Here is a 23,511-nt window from a genome sequence, read left to right on the forward strand (position 1 = left end):
GTGGGTTTTTTGTTTGTTTGTTTTGTTTTCTCGTTTCCTCCCAAAATATTGACATGGGGTTATTGGTCCTCTTTAATCTCTTGATCTCTCAATCTCTGTCTGTGATGTTCCATTCCTTAACAGACTCTGCTTGTGCCTTTACTAACTAGACGTAGGCAGGTCTCTGTGAGTTCAAGGCCAGCTTGGTCTAAAAGGCAAGTTCCAGGTCAGTCTGGGCCACACAAAGAGACCATCTCAAAACAAACCAAACTCTCTCTTTAATAAGCTTATCAGAACAGCTCCTAGTAGAGACGGCTGGAGCTGAGGCTTCTCTTTCTTTCTTAAAACTCTTGTCACACTGCATACAATTTTATCTGTTTGTTTATGTGTCAATATTACCATGTGGTCACCATAAATGCATTAATACATGTAGACAATATACTGATTTTAAATTACTCGGATTTGTATTACTTGTCAATTTTAACTTACACTATTGATAAGTTTTGTTAGCATCAACAGCTTGATTTTAAAATGACTTTGTTGTTTAAATTGGACAAGATAAATTATAAAGCTCTTCTTTTTAAAATGGAAGAATAAAAAGAGACAGACAATAAGGTATGCTCTATTTAAAAAAAATCTCTGAAGTTATTTTTATCCTCATAATTACGGTTTCCATTAGTCTCTAGCGCTTCAGGCAAGAGCATCCTTCATCATGACTGCCTTACCCTGACAAATGGACAGGGAGGGCATTTTTCTCAGTAAACTGCTGTGATAAATAAGGAGACCCTAAATGAAAAATAGATGACACTGAAATGGCTGGTAAATGGTAGCAGTTAGTTTTATTATTTACTAGTTTACAGAAATAAATCCCAAAGATCCTAGGACAAATGACCCAAACTAAGTCTGAAATACATTACTTGACCATAGCAATATAACCCCGAAATAGGTTTTTAAAATGTATTATGTACCGGTTAGTCCACTTGCTGTGCAGGGAGCAGTTAGATTTGGAGCATCAGGGCAGCACCCCTCCCCCACACTACTTCCACAATATCACAAATACAAAATCTAGAAATGAGGTTCGTGTGTCCCAGTCAAGGCCAACCCTAGGGTACCTTAGAGATAGGCCTAGGGTTTTTAAATACCCGAAATGAAGGACCCTAAGTGCATAAATGCCGTTAAGGTAGCCCTTCAAGGCCTACGGTTCTTAAATACCCGAAGTGAAGGACCCTAAGTGCATATTTGTAGCTAAGGTAGTAGCCCTTATGGATTTCGGCAGAGACATTTTGTGACCAGAACCCACGGAGAGACCAGCAGAAAGCTTCTTCTGTTCGTGCTCTGGGCAGGTACCCAGCACCTTGCCCTTGCCTGGGGTCCGGCTTGTTTGTCCCTCTTGCTCCATCTCATCAGGCTTGTCAGGGTTCTCCGTGCTTCACTGGAATAGTAAATTTCCAGGGGTTTCTATAGGCTGGCTTAACAGTTCAGAACGGCGGCGCGGGGCTGGGGCTGGTGGGCGGTCCTAGCTCAGAGCTGGCAGCGCACCGCGACCTTGGGCGGTGGCAGGCGGAGCTGCGGCGACACCCGGAACCCTGCCAGCCTCCTCCGGGCCGTGCCTTCCCGTCCCGCGGGGAGGGGACCCCGGCGGAGCTGGGGACGAAGCGTGAGAAACTGGGCTGGTGTGGGTGGCTGAGGGCGGACAATAGGGTTAAAAATAGAAGCGCTGCCTCCGTGGACCCGCCGCAGCAGCTCCACCCAGGGCCCCGCGGGCCGGAGGGTGACTGGGCGACGGTGACCGCAGCCTCCGGACTCGCCCCGCCCCCAAGTGCGGCCCCGCCCCCGGCTAGTGCCTGCAGGTCAGGGGCGGGGCCTCGTCCCGCGACGTCATCGCGCCGCGGGCGTGCCGACCGGGTTTTCGCTGACGCACAGGCCCCGCCCCCGCCGCCCTTTCCCTCAGATCCCGAGCGCCGGTCAGAGCCAGAGCGTCAGTCGTCGGGATCGCTGAGCGGTGTGCATCTGGTCAGGCGTCCGCTCGCTGCCCGGAGTCGCGCAGAGTCTCTGGCGAACGCGGAAGCCCGAAGAGCGCAGTCCTCGGGCCCCGTCGGCGCTCAGGCCTCTCCGCGCGCCTCCTCACTCGGCCGGGACGTCGCTGTGGAGGCGTGAGGTGCCGGCGGCCGGGCGCCTGGAGCGGCGCTAGCCCCGCGGCCTGCGGTTCTTCTCCTCCCCCGCCGCCCTCCCACCCGAGCTGCGGCGGGGCTCGGCCGCCTCGGCGCTTCTGCACGAACAAAGGAGGCCTCCGCGGCGCCAGCGCAGCTCCGCCTGCGCTCCGCTCCGCTCCGGCCCGCGGCGGCCGCTAGCCAGCCCTTCCCGGAGGCCTCAGCCCGGCCCACCGCCCGGCGTCGCGCGCCAGCTCGCTAGTGCATCCGGGCCCCCGCAGGGTAAGTGGCGCGAGCCGGGACGGCGCGGGGGCGGGAGCACGCCCGATCGGCGAGCACAAAGACGGGCCCGGCCGGGCCAGCGGGCTGGACGGGACAATGCCCGGCGTGCCGCGGCGCCGGGTGCCGGCCGGCCGACCGACCGACAGGATAGACAATGGCAGAGGCGGCTACTGCCGCGCCTGGCTCCCTGCACAGCCGAGTTGTTCCGGCGAGGGACCGTCGAGTGCATGACTCAGTGGTTTTTGGAGCAGGCCCTACCGGGCTTCCCGGAGCGCGGCCTGCGCTGCGAGGGGGGTGGGGGGCCTCTGGGTCCCGAACTCGGTCGAAATCGCTGGAACCGGGACTGACGGCTCTTCTCCCGGAGGGTTTTTAGTTTTTTCCAATGCGGTTAAGCTTCTCCCTCAAAATCCTTTGCATGGAAGCAAGTCGAGCGCCTCTCCCTTTGTTTCTTTCCTACGTGAACATTTGTGAAGTTGACATTTTGCTTGCTTTCCGTGCACTCCGTGTAGTTGTATTCTGAGGGAAGGTATTATAAGCTAACTGTCGATTGGAGCTGCCTAAGAATATTACCTGAGATAATTAGAAGAAAATAATATATAGGTCAGAGCCTCCTTTCTTAAAATCGGTATTTAGTAATCAAGGGAATAGTAAGATAGTAATTAATTTTATCTTATTTTGATTTTTTTAGGTGAGATTTCATTATTCAACTGCTGAAAATATTTCACTTTTACATTTCAAGTTTGTTTTTGAAGTGTCTCGCCCCAAAATAAGGGATTTCTTTTAGTTGTTCTAAATTGTTTTGTGGCTGGAACCGGTATTAAGTATGGAAAGAAGCTCTTAGAAAAAAAAAACTATTTGACTGTTTGGCAGAGGTGTCTGAAATCTGGAGACTAAGGACTTGCACAAGGTCAGGCTTAGTAGCACATTAGAGTTTAGAGTTCGGGTCTGACCTCGAGGTTAGGGAGTGATCTTGCCATTTTGAACCATTGCCATTTTGAACCATGGTATGCACCTGAAACAGCTATTCCATACTTTAAAAGAAAACTTCATTCATTTCAGATTTTGAGTTGGAAAATCATTTTTAGTCCAGTGAGGTTTGTTTTAAGCTATGAGCTAAGAAAGAAAAAGCGTGAATTTAAACAAAACAGAGCATTCTAGCTATGCGGGAAAGGGTTTATGGATGACAAAGTTTTTAACAACTTGTTTTGCACCACCCCCGCCCCAGCCCCAATGTAAGGACAATACAGTATATCTAAACTAACAAAAACCCTATAGTTATAGTAACTGTAAAGAGTATTTGTGCTTCCATTCTTTCTCCTACTTATTGTGCCTACTTACTCTCCCCTTGCCCCACTTTTAATATTCACAATTTACTTTATGATTTATTCTGCTTGGGTATTGTGGATTGAAGGTGAGGCTGTTCTCTGATCCTGCATTAGAAAAACTTGGAGGCATTAATTGCATTTTGTTATGTGAGATATGTGAATGCTGCATCGTTAGTTCTTGGGGTTGTGTAGGAGTTGGCAGGCTCTGAGATATAAATAGAAGCTGATTTCAGAGGCCCCTGTTGACTAGGCTTTATGTGAGAGCCTCCATCCAGCTCAGCTTGTCACATTGCAGCCTTGTGACAGGCTGAAGCGCCCTCCCATGTGATCTAAGCTTCAGAGAAGTATTAAAGCAAGCTGTGCACATGTGATGGCATTTAAAATCTGACTTACTAGAAGGGAAGAAAACTATTGTCTTAGTTCTTGATATTTCTGTGTCTCTGCCTAAGATTTTAGTTGTTTTCTTAAGATCCTTATCTATGTGGGAGGAGGCCTTGGGTGGGATATTCTTCTTTACCATAAGAAAAGTGCTTTCTTATTAATAACTAAGGATTGTTGATGTGATCTGTTTGTTGGTCTTTGGCCGGTGTCCTCTGAAGTAGTCTAGTAAGTGAGATTAGCATAGTTTCTCGAGCAGGCTGATAAAAGCCTAACTTTTTGCATAGGGTAAAGGGCAGTACACTGCCCGGTGAAAATGAAGATATATAATTTATTATTTGAATCTTTTTTTTTTCCGATGCTTATGTTTTATGTTACACTCGGCATTTTAAAACCTCAGCTAAAAGTGTTTATTAAACTGCACAAGTAATCTTGAAATATTTACACTGTCCTGCTCTGAAATGAGTCAGCTAAATTCCACTCACTATTTAAAGAGACAGTGTCAACTAAATTACTACTATTGTTCTAAACTGTGGCTTTTAATCACTGCAAACAAGCTTGATTTGCTCAAAATAAGGTGCCCTTGTGCTTGGGTGGGGTAGGGGGAGGGAGATTGCTGTCCTTTAACTATTCAAGACCTGCTACTCATTGTCAGGATTCTGTCCTGGTCAAATTGATTATTTTCCTTCTTTCATTTTTTAATTTTGGTAAAGAGTTAATTGGGTGTTTCATACTGTGTGATATTTGGGAAAAATGGGTGACCACAATTTCCTTTTAACCAAATACTGCTATATTTTTTACAAAATTTTTCAAAGATAAATTTTCCTAATGTGTATTTTTCTCTTATACAGTGGGAAACTTAGTAAATTTAGCTCATTTTAATGCTAATGTAAACAACTTTGGAAAAGTCATGGTATAGTTGCTATTTTAAGTTTTCTGGTAGCCTAACATTAAATATTAATCATGACTAAACATTTTTTTTATATTACTTTACTACATTAAGTTTTGGCTTAGAAAAATTTGGGGCTTTGACAGGAAAAAAAAGTACTTTTAAAAGTTAATAGACACTGGAAAAATTTGGGGCTGATAATTTTCAAGTTTCTAGATGAGGTTACAGGTAGCTGCCTTAATGGAAGTATTACTTGATGGGGCCCAACCAAGTATGTCTTTTAAGAAAGGTACTGCTGGGTGTAGTCTTTAAAAAGTTATAGGTGGGCCATAAAGATGGCTCAGCTATAAGAGTGCTTGATTTTTGTAAGAAGGACTCACTCACTTGATTGCTCACAAAGCTGTTAACTGGAACTCCCTACAGTTGCTGGGAGTTGAGCACCAGGGATATATGTGCGCATACATACACACATACATGCATACATACGTACATAAAAGGCAGATATTTACATCATAAAATTATCTTAAAAGCTGTAGGGCTAGCTGGGTGGTGGTGGCGGCGCTCGCCTTTAATCCCAGCACTTGGGAGACAGAGGCAGGTGGATTTCTGAGTTTGAGGCCAGCCTGGTCTACAAAGTGAGTTCCAGGACAACCACCAGGGCTACACGGAGAAACCCTGTCTGGGGTTTTTTCCTCCCTATTTTATGTTTAGCCTATTGAAGTAACCATTATTTGAATGGTTAGCCTGTAGAACAAGAACAGAAAGTAAAAAATGACAGGTTTCTAAAATTGATTCAGACAACCCGGATAACTGGCAAGCTGACATTCTCAGATCTCAGAAACTAAAATTAAATAGTAGCAAGATAAAATCGTACACTTTAGTGTTCAATGGTATAATTTCTTTTTGGTCCTCAAACAGTTCTTTAACTCTCACTGTTTTAAAGTCAACAAGATAACTGCTTAATTCACACAATTTTGGTTTTTGTTAGTAACAGATTTGGTGTTTAGAAATAAATAGCAAAGATATAGTGGTGATTGTATTTAAATTTATTTTTGTGACATGCTAATTTCTGAAATTCTTTTTATTTATAGAAGAAAAATATGGCTCAGGAGACTAACCAGACCCCAGGGCCCATGCTGTGTAGTACAGGATGTGGCTTTTATGGGAATCCTAGGACAAATGGAATGTGTTCTGTTTGCTACAAAGAACATCTTCAGAGACAGCAGAATAGTGGCAGAATGAGCCCAATGGGTAAGTTGTTTCCAAGAAAAAACACTTGAACTGGTGGAGAGAAAAATCTAAGAATCAAGAGAATGTGGAAAACTCAAGGAGAGAATGCCTGACTGACAAGAACTAACTAAGACAACAGCCCAAGTGCTTGGCGTGACTACCTCGGGAACACATGACTGTTCTGCAGACTTCTTATAACATTCTTAGTTTTCTTTTTTGAAGTTTTGTTTTATACATGTGTTCTTTGGGATATGACTTTTTTTTTGTCTGAATGTCAAGTATAGGATTGCAGTGCAGTGAAGGTGCTTAGATCGCTAAATTAAATGCAAGTATTAATGCTTACTAAATCTTTACTAAGTGGGGTTTTTTAGTGCTCATTTGTTTCTTACTTACAGAGTTCTCTTTTTAAATAGGGACAGCTAGTGGTTCCAACAGTCCTACCTCAGATTCTGCATCTGTACAGAGAGCAGATGCTGGTTTAAACAACTGTGAAGGTGCTGCTGGCAGCACATCTGAAAAATCAAGGTAAGAGTGAACGTTTCTGAGTTTCTCTAATAGAAAATCAAGCTGTCTTTGCTATACACATAATCATCAAGGTGGTTGTATCAGGTGGCCTTGGCTTTGTCTACCTTGAGTACTGAAGGATTCCATCTATGGATCATTGAGTAAAGGTGTATATCACTACATACTCCATAAACCCTGCAAGGCCACTGTTAATGTTGTGTTCTCATTTCCTTGAAATTGAGGGTTAGGGATTGAAAGAGTAAGACTTGCAGTGCCTCACAAAGTGTGTTTCAACACAGCTGCTCCTTTTGTCCTTAAATTATAGGCACAGTTAAAACACTTTCTAGATATACAGTGTGATACTATACAAATATGCAGCCATGAGTTGATGAGCCATTTATCAAATTACTTTCTTTATTCTTACTCATTTATGCTAAGCAACCAATATCTTTCCAAATTTAAGTTAATCTGGTGCCATTTGATCATGTTGGAAATAACACATAATTTAAAGTTGAATTGACAACTTATCTCAAAAAATAGTACCCTTAACATCTTTAAAAATAATTGTTTGCTTGAACTCAAATAGAAATGTGCCTGTGGCTGCCTTGCCTGTAACTCAACAAATGACAGAAATGAGCATTTCAAGAGAGGACAAAATAACTACCCCGAAAACAGAGGTGTCAGAGCCAGGTATGCTTTTTAAGTTTAATACTAGTTCAGTTCTGAATTTTTTGCACTGTGAGAAAGACTTGAGTTGGTGACGGGATTCTCTCCTTTCCATTGAAGGAGCACAGGGAGAGCTGTAAAGTATAGGCCAAGCAAAGAAACAACATCAAAAATAGAAACTAGTATCTTCATCCTGTTGTGCTCATCCCTTCATTACCCTCACTCTTAAAAACAAATCAAGTAGTCTGGAAACTGGAAAGAACTTAATGACTTTAAAATTCAAGACCATAGGGAGATTATAGTAACTTTAGTCTCAGCCCTGTCAGTGTTGTGGTAAAGAGAAAGCATACTGAATGCTGAGAGTTGTAAGAGTGTGGGATCCTTATTACCTGTGCTGTGAAACTTTAAAGGTATGGGAGGTTTTTTTTTTTTTTTTTTCAGTGAGCTAAATAGCTTTGGAGCTATTTTTATAGCACAACCAGAGGTTCCCTAATGTCACAAGAAGACTGAATTGTTCTTTGTTCACATGACTTACTCAAATCAGTTTTATTTGTTTATGGTAGAGAAGAGACAGTGAAGTAGAAAATCATTGTGGGGGAAAATGTTGGGTATTTTAGTCTGTCTTAAACTTAATGATGTACCAGTTTGGGGGGTTTTGTTTTCTCCCTTACTATATCAGTTTCATCAAGTCAGATTATTGGGTCATGAAATGGAAGGTGAATCTGTATTTAAAATGAGTTCTACTTTGGAAAAACTGACCAAATTTTGTTTTATACATACACACAAATTACTTGGAAGTAGATCAGCTAATAATATAATTGTTGTTACTTGATATAAATCTGTGATTTCCTATTTGTCTTCCTCTTATTTTTCTATCCTCCCCTTCCTTTGTATGTCTGAGGAGCTTTTGAATGTTTTAGGTGTGGGCAAAGAAATGGCTAACGTACAACATTCTCAAGACTCATACATTAAGGAAAATTGTATTAATGTATCATAGTAGCTTGAGAAAGTAGGCGGAATATTTTCGTTGGTCTACCACAAGACTCTTGATCCCATTATATATTGCTAATTGAGAAGTTGACATAAACGCAATCTGCTTGTCCTAGGAATTTGATAATACTGAGAGCTTTGAAATTGGCGTATTATTTAGGCAATGGTTTTAGTATTGTATGTGCCTAAATGTGCTATTCTTAGTGTTTGGATTAATCCTAAGGATTTACAGTTTACAGTTAGGTTTAATATAAGTACTCACAGTTAAGTTTATACATAAATACAGTTAGGTTTTATACAAGTATAAGTTTTTTTTTTTGTCTTCTGAAGAACTAGTAGGATGACGCTTTAATATAGCAGTCTGCAGTTTTTCATTATGACCACAAATCCTAATAGAAATTACCAAAAGGATTTTTTTTAAAGTTGCATGGTGATGGCTTTTTATATGTCTCTTTCTTAGTCAAAGTGAAAAAGTAAGTTAGGTCTTCAAAAAAATTCCTGTTCTAAAGCCCAGTTTGGTAGTGATCTGTAATCCTAGCACACTTATGTATTAGACAGAATGGTGGCCTCCAGTTCAAGGACAGCCTGGCCTAGACAAGACTATGTGTCAAAATAATAGAAACAAATCCTCTCTGTCTGAAAATTCTTCAGTAGTTTAAAATTAATACTTCACAAACATATCTTATGTTTGATAGTATTTGTTTAAAATTTTAGAAAGTGGCTGGCTGTTTGTTTGAAGGGATTTCTTAATGGTTGTTTGCTAGAAGTATAGACTAGTATAATATTTGTCAGAAAATACATTTAAGAGAGGTTAGCTGTTTCTCTTAAATATTACTACTCTAAACTTTTATCAGCTGCTGATTTCCAGACAAATTTCTAATTTATAACTTTATCTTTCAGTTGTCACTCAGCCCAGTCCATCAGTTTCTCAGCCCAGTTCTTCTCAAAGTGAAGAAAAAGCTCCTGAGTTGCCCAAACCAAAGAAGAACAGATGTTTTATGTGTAGAAAGAAAGTTGGCCTTACAGGTATTAACACAATTCATATCTTAAAAGAGTCACTACAAAAGGAACTATTTGGCTTTACACATTAAAAAAAAATATTCTAAAATTTCCAGAAAGGATTGGCTAATGGGTTAAGAAGTTAGATTTAATTCCCATCCACTTTAAATGTTGGCCTAGTTACGTAATTATCATTAACACCCACCATCACCCCACACCCCCCCAGGCCTTCTGAATTATTTTTCTTACTTGGACTCTCCCTTTTGATGCCGTCCTTTGATACTGAGCAATAGCTGAGCAGCAGCAGTGAACACCTACTTGGATCCAGGAATGAAGTGGTCTAGGTGTTTACACAGAAGTGTGTGGTTGGTTAGGTAGTTTTCACTTGGAGATGCTCCTGTGTGGTGTGATAAGGCTGCATTGTGAATTCAAGTCATCCTAATTCTAGAACCTACAATTTGAGGCCAGCCTGGTCTGCAGAGTGAGTTCCAGGACAGCCAGAGCTATACAGAGAAACTTGTCTCAAAAAAACAAAAAACAACAACAAAAATTCTATCGAATTGTCAGGAGCTGTTTTTCATAAAGCATTGAAAATCAGTTTCTTTTCTATACAGTGACTTGACCGATTTCCCCTTCCCAACACCCCCCCCCTCCCCCCAATTACTACAAGTTGCCAAGTGATTCCTTTTGTCTGTGCAGGGTTTGACTGCCGATGTGGAAATTTGTTTTGTGGACTTCACCGTTACTCTGACAAGCACAACTGTCCATATGATTACAAAGCAGAAGCTGCAGCAAAAATCAGAAAAGAAAATCCAGTTGTTGTGGCTGAAAAAATCCAGAGAATATAAAATTACTACATGTGAAGAGACTGAAACTTTGTTTTTATTTTAATATATCGTAGGAAAACATTAAAGAGCAGATGCATGGCCATTTTCCTTTGATGTTCTCCAGAGTTTTGCTTTATACTTGTCTGTCATATAATTGATCTTTTAGGATGTTTGGGTGTTTGTTACAGGCAGAATTGGATAGATACAGCCCTACAAATGTATATGCCCTCCCCTCAGTAAAATTGGACAAAAATATGCACAACAAATTGAAATACACATATACTAGGAACAAAATTTAGTTCCACGTGCCAAACTAAAGGAATGAAATCTCTGCATGTTTGCAGCATATCTGCCTTTTGGGAATGTAATCAAGGTATAATCTTTGGCTAGTGTTATGTGCCTGTACTTAAAAAAAAAAAAATGGTACACCAGAAAAGGACTGGCAGTCTACTACCATAGTCAAACTTCACCTTAATTTCGACATGACTTTTGGAAGCAGGAAGAAAGCTACAAAACTGGTATTTGGTACCATGTGTGAGCCTGGTTAAATTGGTCTTCTAAAAGCTGTCAATTAGGACATTCTGCGAAAGGTAACATCACAACTGGTTCTAAGTCAAACCATCAAGTCAACAGCAGGGTGCCTGAGATAATCTTGGAAGCTTATTGTGCTGGCCTGCACCAGAAGATATCTGCATTCTCATTACTAAAATTGTAGCACAGAACTGCACTAGGATTTGTTTACAAGGAGAAATTAAACTCTGTTTGGTTTTCACATATAGCAGCTCTGTTAAATAACATGCATCTGAATTTTAAGTTGCAAAGGTATCTGAACAGTTAATTTTTCATGTGCATCTTTTGTTGAATGTTTTGGTTCAAGAAAGAATGTTTAAAGCTTTTTAAAGACTTCAGTTCTTAATGTAACTGTACCCTTCTGCATGGAAAATCATAACCAACATGGCTGCAGTAGACTTCTTTAGTGGTATCCAGCACCACTTGCAGAGGGCTGCTTTATCATATTGTACTTGGGTGTAGGACTCTAGTGTTCTTGGGTGTATTGCATGGGCTGCATTATCTACAGCATTGTACAATAACAACTAGAAAAGGCGGTATACTTCACTGATGCTTGTCTGGTAATATCACTTCTGTGTTAAAATGGAAGGTTTTTTGTGATGTATGAAACTTGTGTTTTTTATATATAAATGAGTATAGTTAGATTAGTGTTGTGGTAATGCCTGTTTTCATCTGTAAATAGTTAAGTATGTACACAACAAGGCACTACTTCTGATTTTTGCAGTGTTCAGTCCTAGTTTTTCTTTATTAAAACATTGAGTTTTGCTTCAATTTTATGTACCTTAGTTCTAAGTTAGATTTGCAGATGTGTACAGATAGTTCATATTTATGTATTGCACATAATCATGCTATTCAGCATTGATGCTATATTGTATTATGTAAATAATAAAAGCAGTGTACAGAGGGAGACTTCTTGTTTATTGGGTTTTTAAGTCTTAGACACCTAAATAGGGAAAATAGGAAAGTTTTCATATTCAAATTTATTTCATATAGCTTTGTATTGCAGTTGTTTTGCATGATCATTCTTGAGTTCAGTCATGGGAATGCCATGAGCTGGTCATGAATCTTAAGTGTGGCATATGATAGGCAAATTTTGAAGAGTGAGTAGGCACCATTAATATGAAGTGGTCCTAAAATATGAAAAAGGAATGAAATTTAAATAATGCTTTACCCCGCTCCTATGTTGTGTTTGTCTGGTTAAATAATCCTGAATGAGAATGTAGGTAGTTTTGTTTTAAACAGCAGCAGTTACTTTATTCTGTAGGGTTTTGGATATGATGTAGAGAGGAGAAAACCTAATTCAATGCAGGTATTGTGCTTAGATGAAATATTAAATGCTCCAGACCACCTAAAGTCAAGAATAGAACCATTGCTTTTCAGAGGTGACTTTAGAGCAGAAATAATGTGATTCGTGTCCACCCACTCTTGAATACAATTAAATGAAGTATAAATGTTTGACAAAATCCATGTATTGAACAGTAGTAACCCCCCTCAGTCTGCGGGGTATTGCATTGGTTGAGTTGAAAATGAGGCGTTTTAAAGAAAACTTGTTTTAAAATGACTACTGTCCACAGGTGTCAACAAATGCTTGATGCTTTACTGTTTTTTTGTTTGTTGGACTGAACCAAAAGTCTCATGCATGCTAAAGGAAGTGCTCTTTTGAGTGTCGTGTGGGAGTTAATGGTAGACTCTTGCTCTCTCCTCAGTGTGTGAACGCTTCAGTATACAATAGTGATTGTATAATCATATTTTGGGGCAGAGAGTGATGTTGGGGTCCTAACCCTAGTTCACAGTGCAGCCTAAGTTACCCTATTCCTTGTGATCCTGCCTTAGCTTGCAGAGTCCTAAAGTTATAGGAATGAGCTCTTGACTATACAAACACACACACAGGATTTGGCTTTACATAATTTGTCAGGAACGTTCACCAGGGAGAATAATTTCAGTGTGTAAGGCACCAGGGGAGATTTGAGTTCTTCCTAGACTCTTGGACTTAGAAAGTGTGTCTCATTCCAGACTGAGTTAGCTGCTATGCACATTGAAATTAAGTGTTAGGTAAATAGGGAGGTCTTTGCATGTAATCTAGTGGGTCTCACCTGGAAAGCTTGGGCTTCTAAAGCAGTGAATGGTTAGCAAAACTAGGCTGGCTTTGTTTTTTGTGGTGCTAAGGATCCTAAACCACACTGCCCTGCTTCAGATAACACCTAATTCAGGAATATCAAGAAAGCACTTAAAATGGTTCTGCTACCATACCACTACTTGCTAGTTACTTTCTCAGGATGAGTCTTAGAACTTGAATGAAACAATGAATTTGGTTGCCTGAAGCTACCTTAGAGGCCAAGATCTGTAGCTTTGTTTTTGATCTTGAAATGGACTCCCTTTGTACCCTAGGCTGGTCTTGAACTGGTGGTAATCATGTTTGAGACTGCCAACTGTAGTTGTAACAGCCAGGCTGTCTTAGACTCCCACCATCAGCATTTTAAGTGTTGAGTTACAGATGTGAGCTGCCATGCCTCACTTAAGATCTCTAACTTTCACATAAAGTAATTGGAGGTGTTCTTCTGAGTTAGGTTTTCTTGAAAGATGTCTACATTAAAGTTCCTGTTAACTCTGGACAGGGAAATGCCAATTAAAATAGCAAAATGCTAATCATCTGGCTTTGTTTTTATATGTTCTTAGGGTTTCAATATGGATATATGAAATTTCAGTTTGTCCCATATCCACCACGTGAAATGTGTGTATTTTAGTTCTTTATTCTCTGTAAATACCTGCTTATTATGTACAAATTCATGTGTCTTCATTTGAAATAATTCTTAAAGTGGGTGCCATCTGTAGTATTAGGTCTTAGCTTTGGAGAGGTAACTCAGCAACTGGCTGTGCTTGGTGCTCTTCCTTAGGAACTCCTAACACTTAGGACACACTACACATGGCTGCCACCAAGCCTAACCTGGACTTGATCCCCAGGACCCAGAGAACTGCTTATCCTTTGACTTGTATGCAAGCATTCACAATATAAAACTAAAACTTGCGAGTCCTGTTTTTATATTCCCTTAGACTACATTTCTTTCTGTCCAAGTAAAAATGAGTTTTGTAGAGTAAATGTAAATCCATCTTGATCATGGCAGCTAGGTGCGCTTCTTTTTAGAAGAGATGCATTCTTCACATGTCAGGTTTGAGGCAGGGTCCACATATACTCATGGCTGTCCTGGACCTGTCCATGTAAGCTGGGCTATTAATTTTGAGATTAGAATGGTGAGTGCTGGAATTAAAGGTGCGGGCCACATGAGATACTTATTAGTACCAAGCTGAAGAAAATTTTAAATTACTTTTAAGAAAATTGATACTCTTGAATATTTCCTTCAGATTTTGTTTGCAAAAAGAATTTCTAGGTTTTAGCTAGGCATCTAGGGCTTTGACCTTCTAATTCCTGCACTCCAGAATGAGGATGGCAGCAAGTTTCAAGCCAGCCTGGTTTGTTGTAGGAAGCCTTTATGATTTGGGGTTATTTGTATCTGGGGTGGCGAAACATACAAAAGCAGTTCCATAGTTAATTTGCTAGTTTACTCAGAATTAATAGGAAATCTTTCTAGTATATTTCAAAGTTCAGTCAAGGGCAGGAACTGTTAATCAAAGTCTCCGAGTGTGTGTGTGTGTCAGCACTGGCTCAAACTGAATTTCTCAAGCAGCCTGTGTGTAAAACCCATGGCAAATTTAAGTTCACTGGCCTTTATTGCACACTTGTGTTTTCTTGTTCCTCCATCACTAAAGATTGATTCAAACATATAGGTGATGACAATGCTTGAGGCTGTCTGTTGTGTCACATTTTTGTAGTTTTATGAAAGCCTTAGGTTTTGGTTTTGGTTTTAATTCTTTGTCCACACCGATGAGAAAAGTACTTCACCAGAATGGTATTTCTCGAGGAAGCCCCACCTAGGACTTAGGGCATATATCTAATATAACTATATAAACTATATAGTGTACTAAGTGGCTTCTGACATTAAGCTTTGGGGTTATTGTTACTGTAAAGCCATTCTGCAGTAGAAACGTATTAAAGAATGGTTACTCTGCTATTTGTGTTACACATTATACAGAGGTAAACTAGATACTTTTAGAGTGCCATCTTTAGTTATTCAGTTAACATAAATATTAGATTGTGTTGAATATCTAGGGTCACAACAGTTTTAACACTCCTAGATATATATCAGAAATATGAGAAAAAATTGTCAGGTGATACCTATTTGAAACATGTTCAATCTACATATTGTGGTGTTGGCATGGCTTTTAAGCATTGGGTTGATCAAGAGAATAAGGCTTTGCGGTGAATTAAAGAGTAGCTTATCAATTGTTACTTAATAAATTGAGATCTGTAATTAGCAGGCAGCCTGCATTATAACTGGTGTTCCTGCTGTGTAAAACATAAGGACTATGTAATTCAATACTAAGAGGATTATACAAGTAAATACTAGATGAAAAATTATAAAAGAGGGTTATACTATTACATTCCTGGAGTGCTAGAACCAGGATATGAAATAGAAAGGTCAAAGTAAGATTGCCTTTATTTAATCAACCCTCATCTGGCTCTATCTCCCCTCAAATTTTGTTCAGAATTTTCTTAAAAGGTTTTCTGTGGTTTTAATCAGAATACTAGTAATTTAAATTTTTTCCATGTTAAAGCCATGGTTGTTTTTTAATTTGGTTCTTCCAACACAATTTATTCAATTTTACTTAACTTCTACCAGGTCTGGTTTAGGCTTAGCAAAATGCAGTGTGTTGAAGCAAAACTTAGAAATGGTGGGAATTTGCTTACCCTAGGGAACAGGTCATGTTCAGACTAGAGCACCCAGCACTGCATGAGTTCAGTTGATGCTTTTAAAGGCCGTACCTTCTTGGAAGGGATGATAATGCATGGCCATAGCCATGCCATGAGCTACAGTTACTGAAAACATCAGGAGCAAGTTGGTTAGGCTGACTTCCCACTATCTAGCAGGGAACAAATGCTGTGGTGTCTAAGTGCTGAGGTAGCCTAAATTATATTCTAGCCAAACTAGAGTTTTTCTGACCATCTTCTGGAGTAGGGAGGGTGTTTTTAAAAAGATCTCTATTAAAGTATACCAGGAGGGACACTATATTTATTATATACTTATGGTTATTATAGGGCTAATAACCAAAAAAAAGAACATTTTAAAATTTACTTACTCAATATACTGTTAACTGAGAAGGTTTGTACAATGTTTTTAATTCCTTATACAGGTGCTGAAATAGAAATTTAAGTATATATGTAACTTTAAATTTCTTGATAACCACATCCTAAATAATAAAAAGGGTGAAATTAGTTTTTGTGTATTTTTACTTAGCCCAGTATATCCAAAGTCATATCAGTATCCCAGCACTTGGGAGACAGTAGGCAGATCTCTTGTCTGTTTGAGGCCATCTTGGTTTATATGAGTCCCAGGCCAGGCTGAGCTGCACAGTGAGATTTTACCTAAAAATAAAGCCTGTGACTGCTTAACTTAAGTTACTTCCTCTTTTGCACCTTAGTGCCTTCATCTGTATAGATTAAGTGATGGTGTGGTTAATGGGTTGAGTAGCAAACGCACTATTAAATGTAGTTAAAATGTAGTAAGAATTTACTATGTCTCTTTAAAATTGACATAAACACACACATACATATATTTGTCTGTGTTTGTGTGGGTATATATTATGTTCAAGTGTACTCAGAGGCCAGAAGAGGGGGTTGGATCCCATGAAACAGAGTCACAGGTCTTGTGAGTCATCTCATATGGCTGCTGGGAGCCAAACGTGGGTCCTCTGGAGGAACTGAAAGTGTTCTTAACTACTGAGCCATCCCTTCACCACCCCCTTGCCCCAAAATACCCACCCCCCCCCCCAAAAAAAAAAAAGAAATAGAAGGTCTTTCTGTGTAGCTGAGGCTGACTTCAAACTCACTGGCCAGCAGCCTCGGCCTTGGCAGTGCTGGTATTAAGACATGCATCACCTTACCTGGCTTTTCACATGACTTTAAACATAGCTAGGAACCTCTGCAAAAGGCCCGTTCACGGGTTGTTTAGGGGGCTGCCTGATTATGGCAGCTGGGATGTAATAGTCAGTCTTTGCCGCTGAACTAAAATTATTGTAGTAGAATGAAAATGGAATCCCACCACTAGGCTTTCTGCTATGCTTGCTGTTCTTAAGCTGGAGTCTATAAGTCAGTGAAATTACATTCTCTATTTGGTGTGTTTCTTGTTGCTGAAATTGCATTCTATATTCGGTGTGTGTGTGTGTGTGTGTGTGTGTGTGTGTGTGTGTGTGACACACACACACATAATATATTTTTTTTCAGAGACAGAAGCTTAGTAGTACCTTTTCTCTGTGTTTTAGGTAACAAGAATGGCTGTGTAGGTTGATGGAGAACATTCATTGATAAGGCACAAAAATAGCAAACTAGTTGACCAGGCCTTGTGGCACACGTCTTTAATCCCGGCACTCTTAATCAGGAGTTAGAAGAAAATGGGTCACTATGAGGTTGAGGCCACCCTGGTGTACACAGTGAGTTCCAGTCTAGCGAAAGACTATAAAATCATACCCTGTCTCACAAACAAACAACAACAACAAAACGTCATCATCTTTCTGTTACTGGGAGAGGTTTCCTCTGACCACAACAAGATGTTATTCTCGAACTATGTCCTGGAGCCATGGCAGCTAGAGTAGACTAATACAGTGGGAACCAGATCTTTGATAATGGGTCAGAAGACCCTGCCCTGGATTCAAGGTATTACTTCTCCCCATCTTAACAACTGATCTTATGAGATGTTAGACTACATAGAGAAGTAAAATACAACAGGGCTCTGTGAGTTTGCATCCATGCTGAGGTGGGACTTTGCTGTGATGCATCTGTTGGCAGGATTACCCGCACACCTGTAAGTACCCCACACCTGTGCTCTGTAAGAAAGCACAAGAAACTCATTGTTCCCACCAAGTTGAACTTTGGTGAAGTTATGTTTCAGTTTGCTGGTGATAGCCATTAGGGTGTTTGGACTTTCACTTGTGTCTCCCCAGGAAATGGTAACACTTGCCTCTACTCATAGTGGCTGTGGTGGTTTGACAGAGAATGGCCCCTGTAGGCTCACATGCTTGAATGTTTGGGCCCCAGTTAGTGGAACTGTTGGGGAAAAATTAAGAAGTGTTACCTTATTGGATGAGGTGTGACCTTGTGGGGTGGGAGAGATGTCAATGGGAGTAAGCTATAGCTATTCCAGGCCCAGTCTCACTCTTTCTAATTCCATCTTGTAGATAAGATAACAGCTATTGTTCCAGCCCCCAGTTGGGTGCTTTTCTTTAAGATTTATTTATTATATATGTAAATACACTGTAGCTGTCTTCAGACACCCCAGAAGAGGGCATCAGATCTCATTAGGGATGGTCGTGAGCCACCATGTGGTTGCTGGGATTTGAACTCAGAACCTTTGGAAGAGCAGTCAGTGCTCTTAACCGCTTAGCCGTCTCTTCAGCCCGGGTGCTTTTCCTTATAACTTACCTTGGTCTTGGTGTTTCTTCACAGCAGTAGAACAGTTCCTATGACTGTGACACATGCCTGAAATCCAGCACTCAAGAGGTAGAGGCAGGAGGATTGTCACAAGTTTGAATCTACATGGTCTGTATGGCAAGTTCCAATCCATCTAGGGCTACATAGTGAGATCCTCTCAAAAGAGCAACTCTTCCTCCTCCTCCTCCCATTCTCCCTCTTCCCCTTCCTTCCGCTCCTCCCCTCCCTCCCCCTCCTCCTCCTCACCTTCATCCTCATGATCATTTTGCCTTGCCATTTTCCTGATGTCCCTTTTCTATTACTCCTCTCAAACACAGACTATGGTCTGACTTTGCTTAGCAAGTATTTCTACACCAAGCATGTGAGTTACACATTTGTCTTAACCTTTAAAGTCCAAATGTTTTACTATTTTCCTAGCTGAAATTGTATGATGGACAAAATGAATTCCCCCTATACTGCTGTTTCCATGGCTGAAATAGTAGAGAGGTTCCGTCTTAGGCTAGTTAGAACAGAGGTATGTTAGCATCATCGCCCCTCTTTTGATGGATAATTCTAGTTGTTCTTGCATCCCAAACTACCATTGCAGGAGAGAGAGAAATCTTAGAATCAATCTTTGACGCTTTTCTAATCCTTCTAATCCTTTCTAATCCTTTGATCCAAACACAAGCTTGATGAGGATTGTTTAAGCCATATTGAAGAATGGAAAGGTAGCTTAGATATCTTAATGAACTCATTCTCAAACCAAACTTCACTGATCACTGAAATCAACTGGAGAGTTAAAAATAACCACACGTGCATGTGTGAGTACTTTTGGATCTTAGTTTATTCTCAGTGTATCAAAATACGCATATATAATCTGAATTTTTTTCACTGTCCTTTGTGATTTTGTCAAGCAGCCATAGGAAACAACTGTTTTGAAATATGTTTGCTTTCTTCAAGAAAAGAGACTTAGACAATAAAAAGAGAGGTGGTTAAGCAGTCCAGAGAGGCTCAATTCCTTACATGTGGTCCCCAGTGGCAGCAGTGTTAGGAAATGGGGCAACAAGAGATGCTGGGATCATGAAGAGTCTGACCTCATCGAGAATTAACAAACTGATGCTGGAAGGATTAGAAGGCAGTAGAAGTTATAGGAAGTAGGCTCTGCTGAAAGTAAGCAGGACTGGGGCACCATCAAAGGGTATAAAACTTTCCTCTGGTCTCTTGATTTCTCTCTGAAAGACACACACACACACACACACACACACACACACACACACACACACAAAGAGCCGTTGATTTCTCTCTGAAAGACACACACACACACACACACACACACACACACACACACAGAGAGAGAGAGAGAGAGAGAGAGAGAGAGAGAGAGAGAGAGAGAGAGAGAGAGCCGTATAGTTAATTTGCCTTAAGCAGCTCAATGGTGGGGCCACTCTCAAACCTCCATGCAGCTAGCACACTCTCCCTCTATATTACTTACTAAAACCTATATTCCACCCTGGCCTGCAGCCCTCCTGGGGCCCGATCCCTGACTCTTACATGTTGGCTTCCTCTCTAGCCTGCACTTCTCAGGCCTGACCTTTCTGACTTCCCAGCATGGCGATTTTCCTTCTTCTCCAGTCCCCTTGCTCACAAATCCGAAAGTCCTGCCTCTGTCTTCCTGCCCAGCTATTGGCTGTCAGCAACTTTATTCACCAATCAGAACCAGCTGGGGGGCAGGGACCCGCAGCATCTTACGTGCAGGATTCTTGTGCAGATTTGGGAACCCAAATAACATAATACAAGCATTAAACCAAATCCACAATAGAAGCTGCCTATAAAAAGGACTTGTGATGTTTTGCTAGAGCTGAGGCTTGAGAGAACGCATCGTGTTTGGGAACGGTATGCATAGAACCCAACAGACAGCTGACAGTGCTGTATGGTATGGGTTCACCTCGTCACTCTCTGCTGATCATCATTTGTCATGCTTAGTAGATGAAAATGCACCAAAGAACTTGTGGTGGTGTTCTGGCCACTTCTTGCCACTTCTGTGGACTCAGACCAATTCGCAGAGCCTTGTGGTTTCTTCTGGATGGAACTGCCATTGCTGATTTGTGAATGGCGTTTGTGAGTGGATCAAGCTACCACTTGCTGATTCATGTGAACTGAACTGCTGATGTCCTGACAACACAGATTGGATTCACCTCAAAGAACTATTTCTAAATAGATCCACATATTCTTTGCCATATTAACCTTTCCTTTCCACTACCTCTGGTGATGGTGGGCTGGAAAGAAGGTTAAAGCATTGAAGTACACTTATTAAAGTGGGTATTGAAAAATATACCCCAATGAGTAACCACTCATTTCACCCAATTGTTTACTGGTACCCTCTTATTTACCATCCTTAAAAGAAAGTTACATAAAGCTTTTAGGCACTTCCGCAATCCCACCACACATGCCCACCTTCAGGAAAGGGGTTAAGGAGAGACATTGGGAATAGAGATTCACTTTTCTGACTCACTGTTTTAAAATCTGAGTGAGAATCTAGGGCAAGGAAGTCAGAGAGTCCCAGCATCCTACTTCTGAATCTCCCTGGAACAACTGCACACTCCTATTCAAAGTAACTTTAGACCAGCAAGCACCTTTTTAATTGGCTGTAAATCCATGATCAAAAGATCCAGGACTAACAAGAAAGCACAACTGGTAAAGATACCTGCCACCATGAATGGCCATCTGAGTTTAATCCCTGGACTCTACCTGGTATAACAGAATCATATAGGAAAGTATGTTTCATGTCTCATTGAGAAATGTAGTAGAAAATAAATCAAGGACCTTGAAATTCAATAGGTCAATCCTTCTCTTTAGATATAATATATAGGGAGTTTGGGAAAAGTTGTATAATACTTTTGTTTTCCTGATACCAAGGGTACTTAAACAAGACAACCAGTGTTCTAAACTTAGTCAAGTGAAACAATATTCAAAGAATTCAGCACATATCAGAATGGACACTGATACTCAAATGCCACAGACCCTCTAGATCCCTCGTCTGCGAGGAACGGGATTTCTTAGGCAGATGGGCAAAGAAGTCGGATGAAAATGACAATCAGCCACACACAAGAGAGGTGTTGAATCTGAATGTAATTTTTCAGTCGAGCATCAGACTTTTATAATACAGAATAAATTGCAGAACAAGGCACATTGAATTTTTCCAGGTGCAAAAGGAGTGACTTCAAAAGGAACCAGATAAATGTATAACACTAGAGATTAGCACAGATGCAAGGAGTGACTACAAAGGGAATTTGTAGGAACCAGATAAATGTTTACATTAGAGATTAGCACTTTCTGCCAGGCAAGAGTTTTACACTTAGAGTTAATAGCCCCAGGGTAGTTAACTCTTGACACGCCTCAAGAATAATGTAGTGTCACTGACCCCAAAATTCTCTAGGCCTCGTTAATTCTTATCTATATCTGAAGACTATCCATTTTCAGTATAGTATACTAATTTGCTCTTGGCATGAAATGTAGTCTGTAATACGAATTTCTATCTCAGTGAGAATATTAGACTCTATCTGTAAACAGCTGAGTAAAATGGCAAGTGCTTAATTGTTTACTGAATGGGTTAAGCTCCTTGCTGCTATCTGGAATCTAAGAACACTGGGAAAAGGCTTTAGCTATGTTAGAATACAATCTTAAACGGCATTTACTATAAGGTGATGCTTAATAGAGTGCACGTGAATCTATACACTAGATTAATGTGGTGGAAATTTGAATATAATGGGTTAGGGAAAGAGATGCCATAACTCTGGGAGGAAAATTTCCCTGGACTCTTATCCTCATGAAACAGCTTCCAGGCTTTTTGCCTGACAAACCGATCCAAACTGGAGAGTTGGCTTTCGCCAGAATATCCAGGAGGAGAGTCCTAGAAATTCATTTCTCATGAGCAGCTTTTTGGCATTTCTGCCTCACAAGCTGACTCCACCAGAGTGCCCTGACACTCAAACATTTCACACACACCCCACTACCTGGTACTGAACCTAGCACTGGCTAGGCTAATGCTCTACCGCTGAACTAAATCTCACAACCCAATTCACATTTTTTTTATCATAAGTTTCACTCTCTGACCCAAAGTTACCTCAGTCGAGTAAAGAAGTACCTGAGCTAGAAAAGAGTATGAAAGACATGAAAGTCAAACTACTGCACTGATAATTGAGTGAGCAGAATAGTGTCCTTTCTGTGGAAGAGAAAGACATAACTGTTGACATCATCCTTAGAAGTGAGGACTCTAAAACTTACCTAAAATGAGATGAACAGCATGGATGAAATAGGTCGTCAGCTATAGCTCAAGATCAGCAGAATTACCAGGTCGGGAAAAATGAAGACCTCAGCAAGCTGTTTGGAAGGGTCCATAAACATCTCCTTCAAAAAGCAGCAAACGTTAGAAAGTAGTTTACAAAATGGCAAATATAGACAAAATAGTCTGAATGACCACTTTCCAAGTAATAGAGTTTTTTCTTAGAGAGAAATATAATAATGGGGACTTACAGAGGAAACACAGCACTGAGCTACTAGGCTGTTGACATGACTGTCTGAATAGTATTCTAGTTTTCTTTTATCGGGGCATAGTGTGTGTGTGTGTGTGTGTGTGTGTGTGTGTGTGTGTGTACATGTATATGCAAGTCACATGTGTGAATATGCATTGAAGAAGCCATAAATTGATACTGAGTGTGTTCCTTCATTGCTTCCCACTTTCTTCTATTGAGGCAGTCTTTCAGTGAACCGGAAGCTTACAATTTGGTTTCATCAACTGACCAAAAAGCTCCAGACACTTGCCTCAGACACTCACCTGGCGTCACTCTCCCGTTTTAGAGTTATAGATACGTATTTGTTGGGGAATTTGAGCATCATGCATGCATGATAATGAACACTTTACTAACTGAGCCATCTTCCCACACCTCTTCTTAGAAAAGTCTACCATGTTGGGTTTTTTGTTGTTGTTGTTGTTTTGTTTTGTTTTTTTTAAAGATTTATTTATTTATTTATTTATATGTAGGTACACTGTAGCTATCCTCAGATACTCCAGAAGAGGGCATCAGATTTTGTTACGGTTGTGGGCCACCATGTGGTTGCTGGGATTTGAACTCTGGACCTTCGGAAAAGCAGTTGGTGCTCTTAACCACTGAGCCATCTCGCCAGCCCCTACCATGTTGTTTTA

The 23,511-nt window shown here is 40.6% G+C and overlaps 2 protein-coding genes across 3 annotated transcripts, besides 1 other annotated feature; both read left to right on the forward strand.

Annotated features, from left to right (window-relative positions):
- The first annotated feature begins 1,126 nt into the window (after nucleotides 1-1,126).
- On the forward strand, nucleotides 1,127-2,411 carry LOC115489044 (atherin-like). Its single transcript, XM_030251153.1, has 2 exons — nucleotides 1,127-1,159; nucleotides 1,444-2,411. Exons 1-2 carry the CDS (start codon nucleotides 1,127-1,129, stop codon nucleotides 2,134-2,136), a joined length of 726 nt encoding a protein of 241 aa, XP_030107013.1. The 3' UTR covers nucleotides 2,137-2,411.
- Nucleotides 1,455-16,509, forward strand: Zfand5 (zinc finger, AN1-type domain 5). Of its 2 annotated transcripts, XM_006527058.4 has the most exons (7): nucleotides 1,455-1,636; nucleotides 1,931-2,411; nucleotides 6,095-6,254; nucleotides 6,647-6,758; nucleotides 7,324-7,427; nucleotides 9,294-9,419; nucleotides 10,092-11,696. In XM_006527058.4, exons 3-7 carry the CDS (start codon nucleotides 6,104-6,106, stop codon nucleotides 10,238-10,240), a joined length of 642 nt encoding a protein of 213 aa, XP_006527121.1. In that variant the 5' UTR covers nucleotides 1,455-1,636; nucleotides 1,931-2,411; nucleotides 6,095-6,103; the 3' UTR covers nucleotides 10,241-11,696. The 2 variants fall into 2 exon arrangements, with proteins under 2 accessions (XP_006527121.1, NP_033577.1); NM_009551.5 differs by lacking the exon at nucleotides 1,455-1,636 and having other exon boundaries at nucleotides 1,947-2,411; nucleotides 10,092-16,509.
- Nucleotides 3,753-4,512: an enhancer, noted in NCBI's record as "VISTA enhancer mm269". NCBI's record gives its function as "enhancer in: eye[5/5] | heart[3/5] | other[3/5]" and the evidence as "EXISTENCE:transgenic organism evidence [ECO:0001131][PMID:17130149]".
- Nucleotides 16,510-23,511: the final 7,002 nt, after the last annotated feature.

Source organism: Mus musculus, chromosome 19, assembly GCF_000001635.26.
Source record: "Mus musculus strain C57BL/6J chromosome 19, GRCm38.p6 C57BL/6J".
Lineage (NCBI taxonomy): Eukaryota > Metazoa > Chordata > Mammalia > Rodentia > Muridae > Mus > Mus musculus.

Bases quoted from the DNA above. Each gene is read 5' to 3' on its own strand.
- LOC115489044 (XM_030251153.1), top strand. From the start codon at position 1,127: ATGAAGGACCCTAAGTGCATAAATGCCGTTAAG. The intron at 1,160-1,443 runs GTAGCCCTTCAA...GGGTTTCTATAG, and splicing joins AGTGCATAAATGCCGTTAAG to GCTGGCTTAACAGTTCAGAA.
- Zfand5 (XM_006527058.4), top strand. From the start codon at position 6,104: ATGGCTCAGGAGACTAACCAGACCCCAGGGCCCATGCTGTGTAGTACA. The intron at 6,255-6,646 runs GTAAGTTGTTTC...CTTTTTAAATAG, and splicing joins TGGCAGAATGAGCCCAATGG to GGACAGCTAGTGGTTCCAAC. The intron at 7,428-9,293 runs GTATGCTTTTTA...TTTATCTTTCAG, and splicing joins AACAGAGGTGTCAGAGCCAG to TTGTCACTCAGCCCAGTCCA.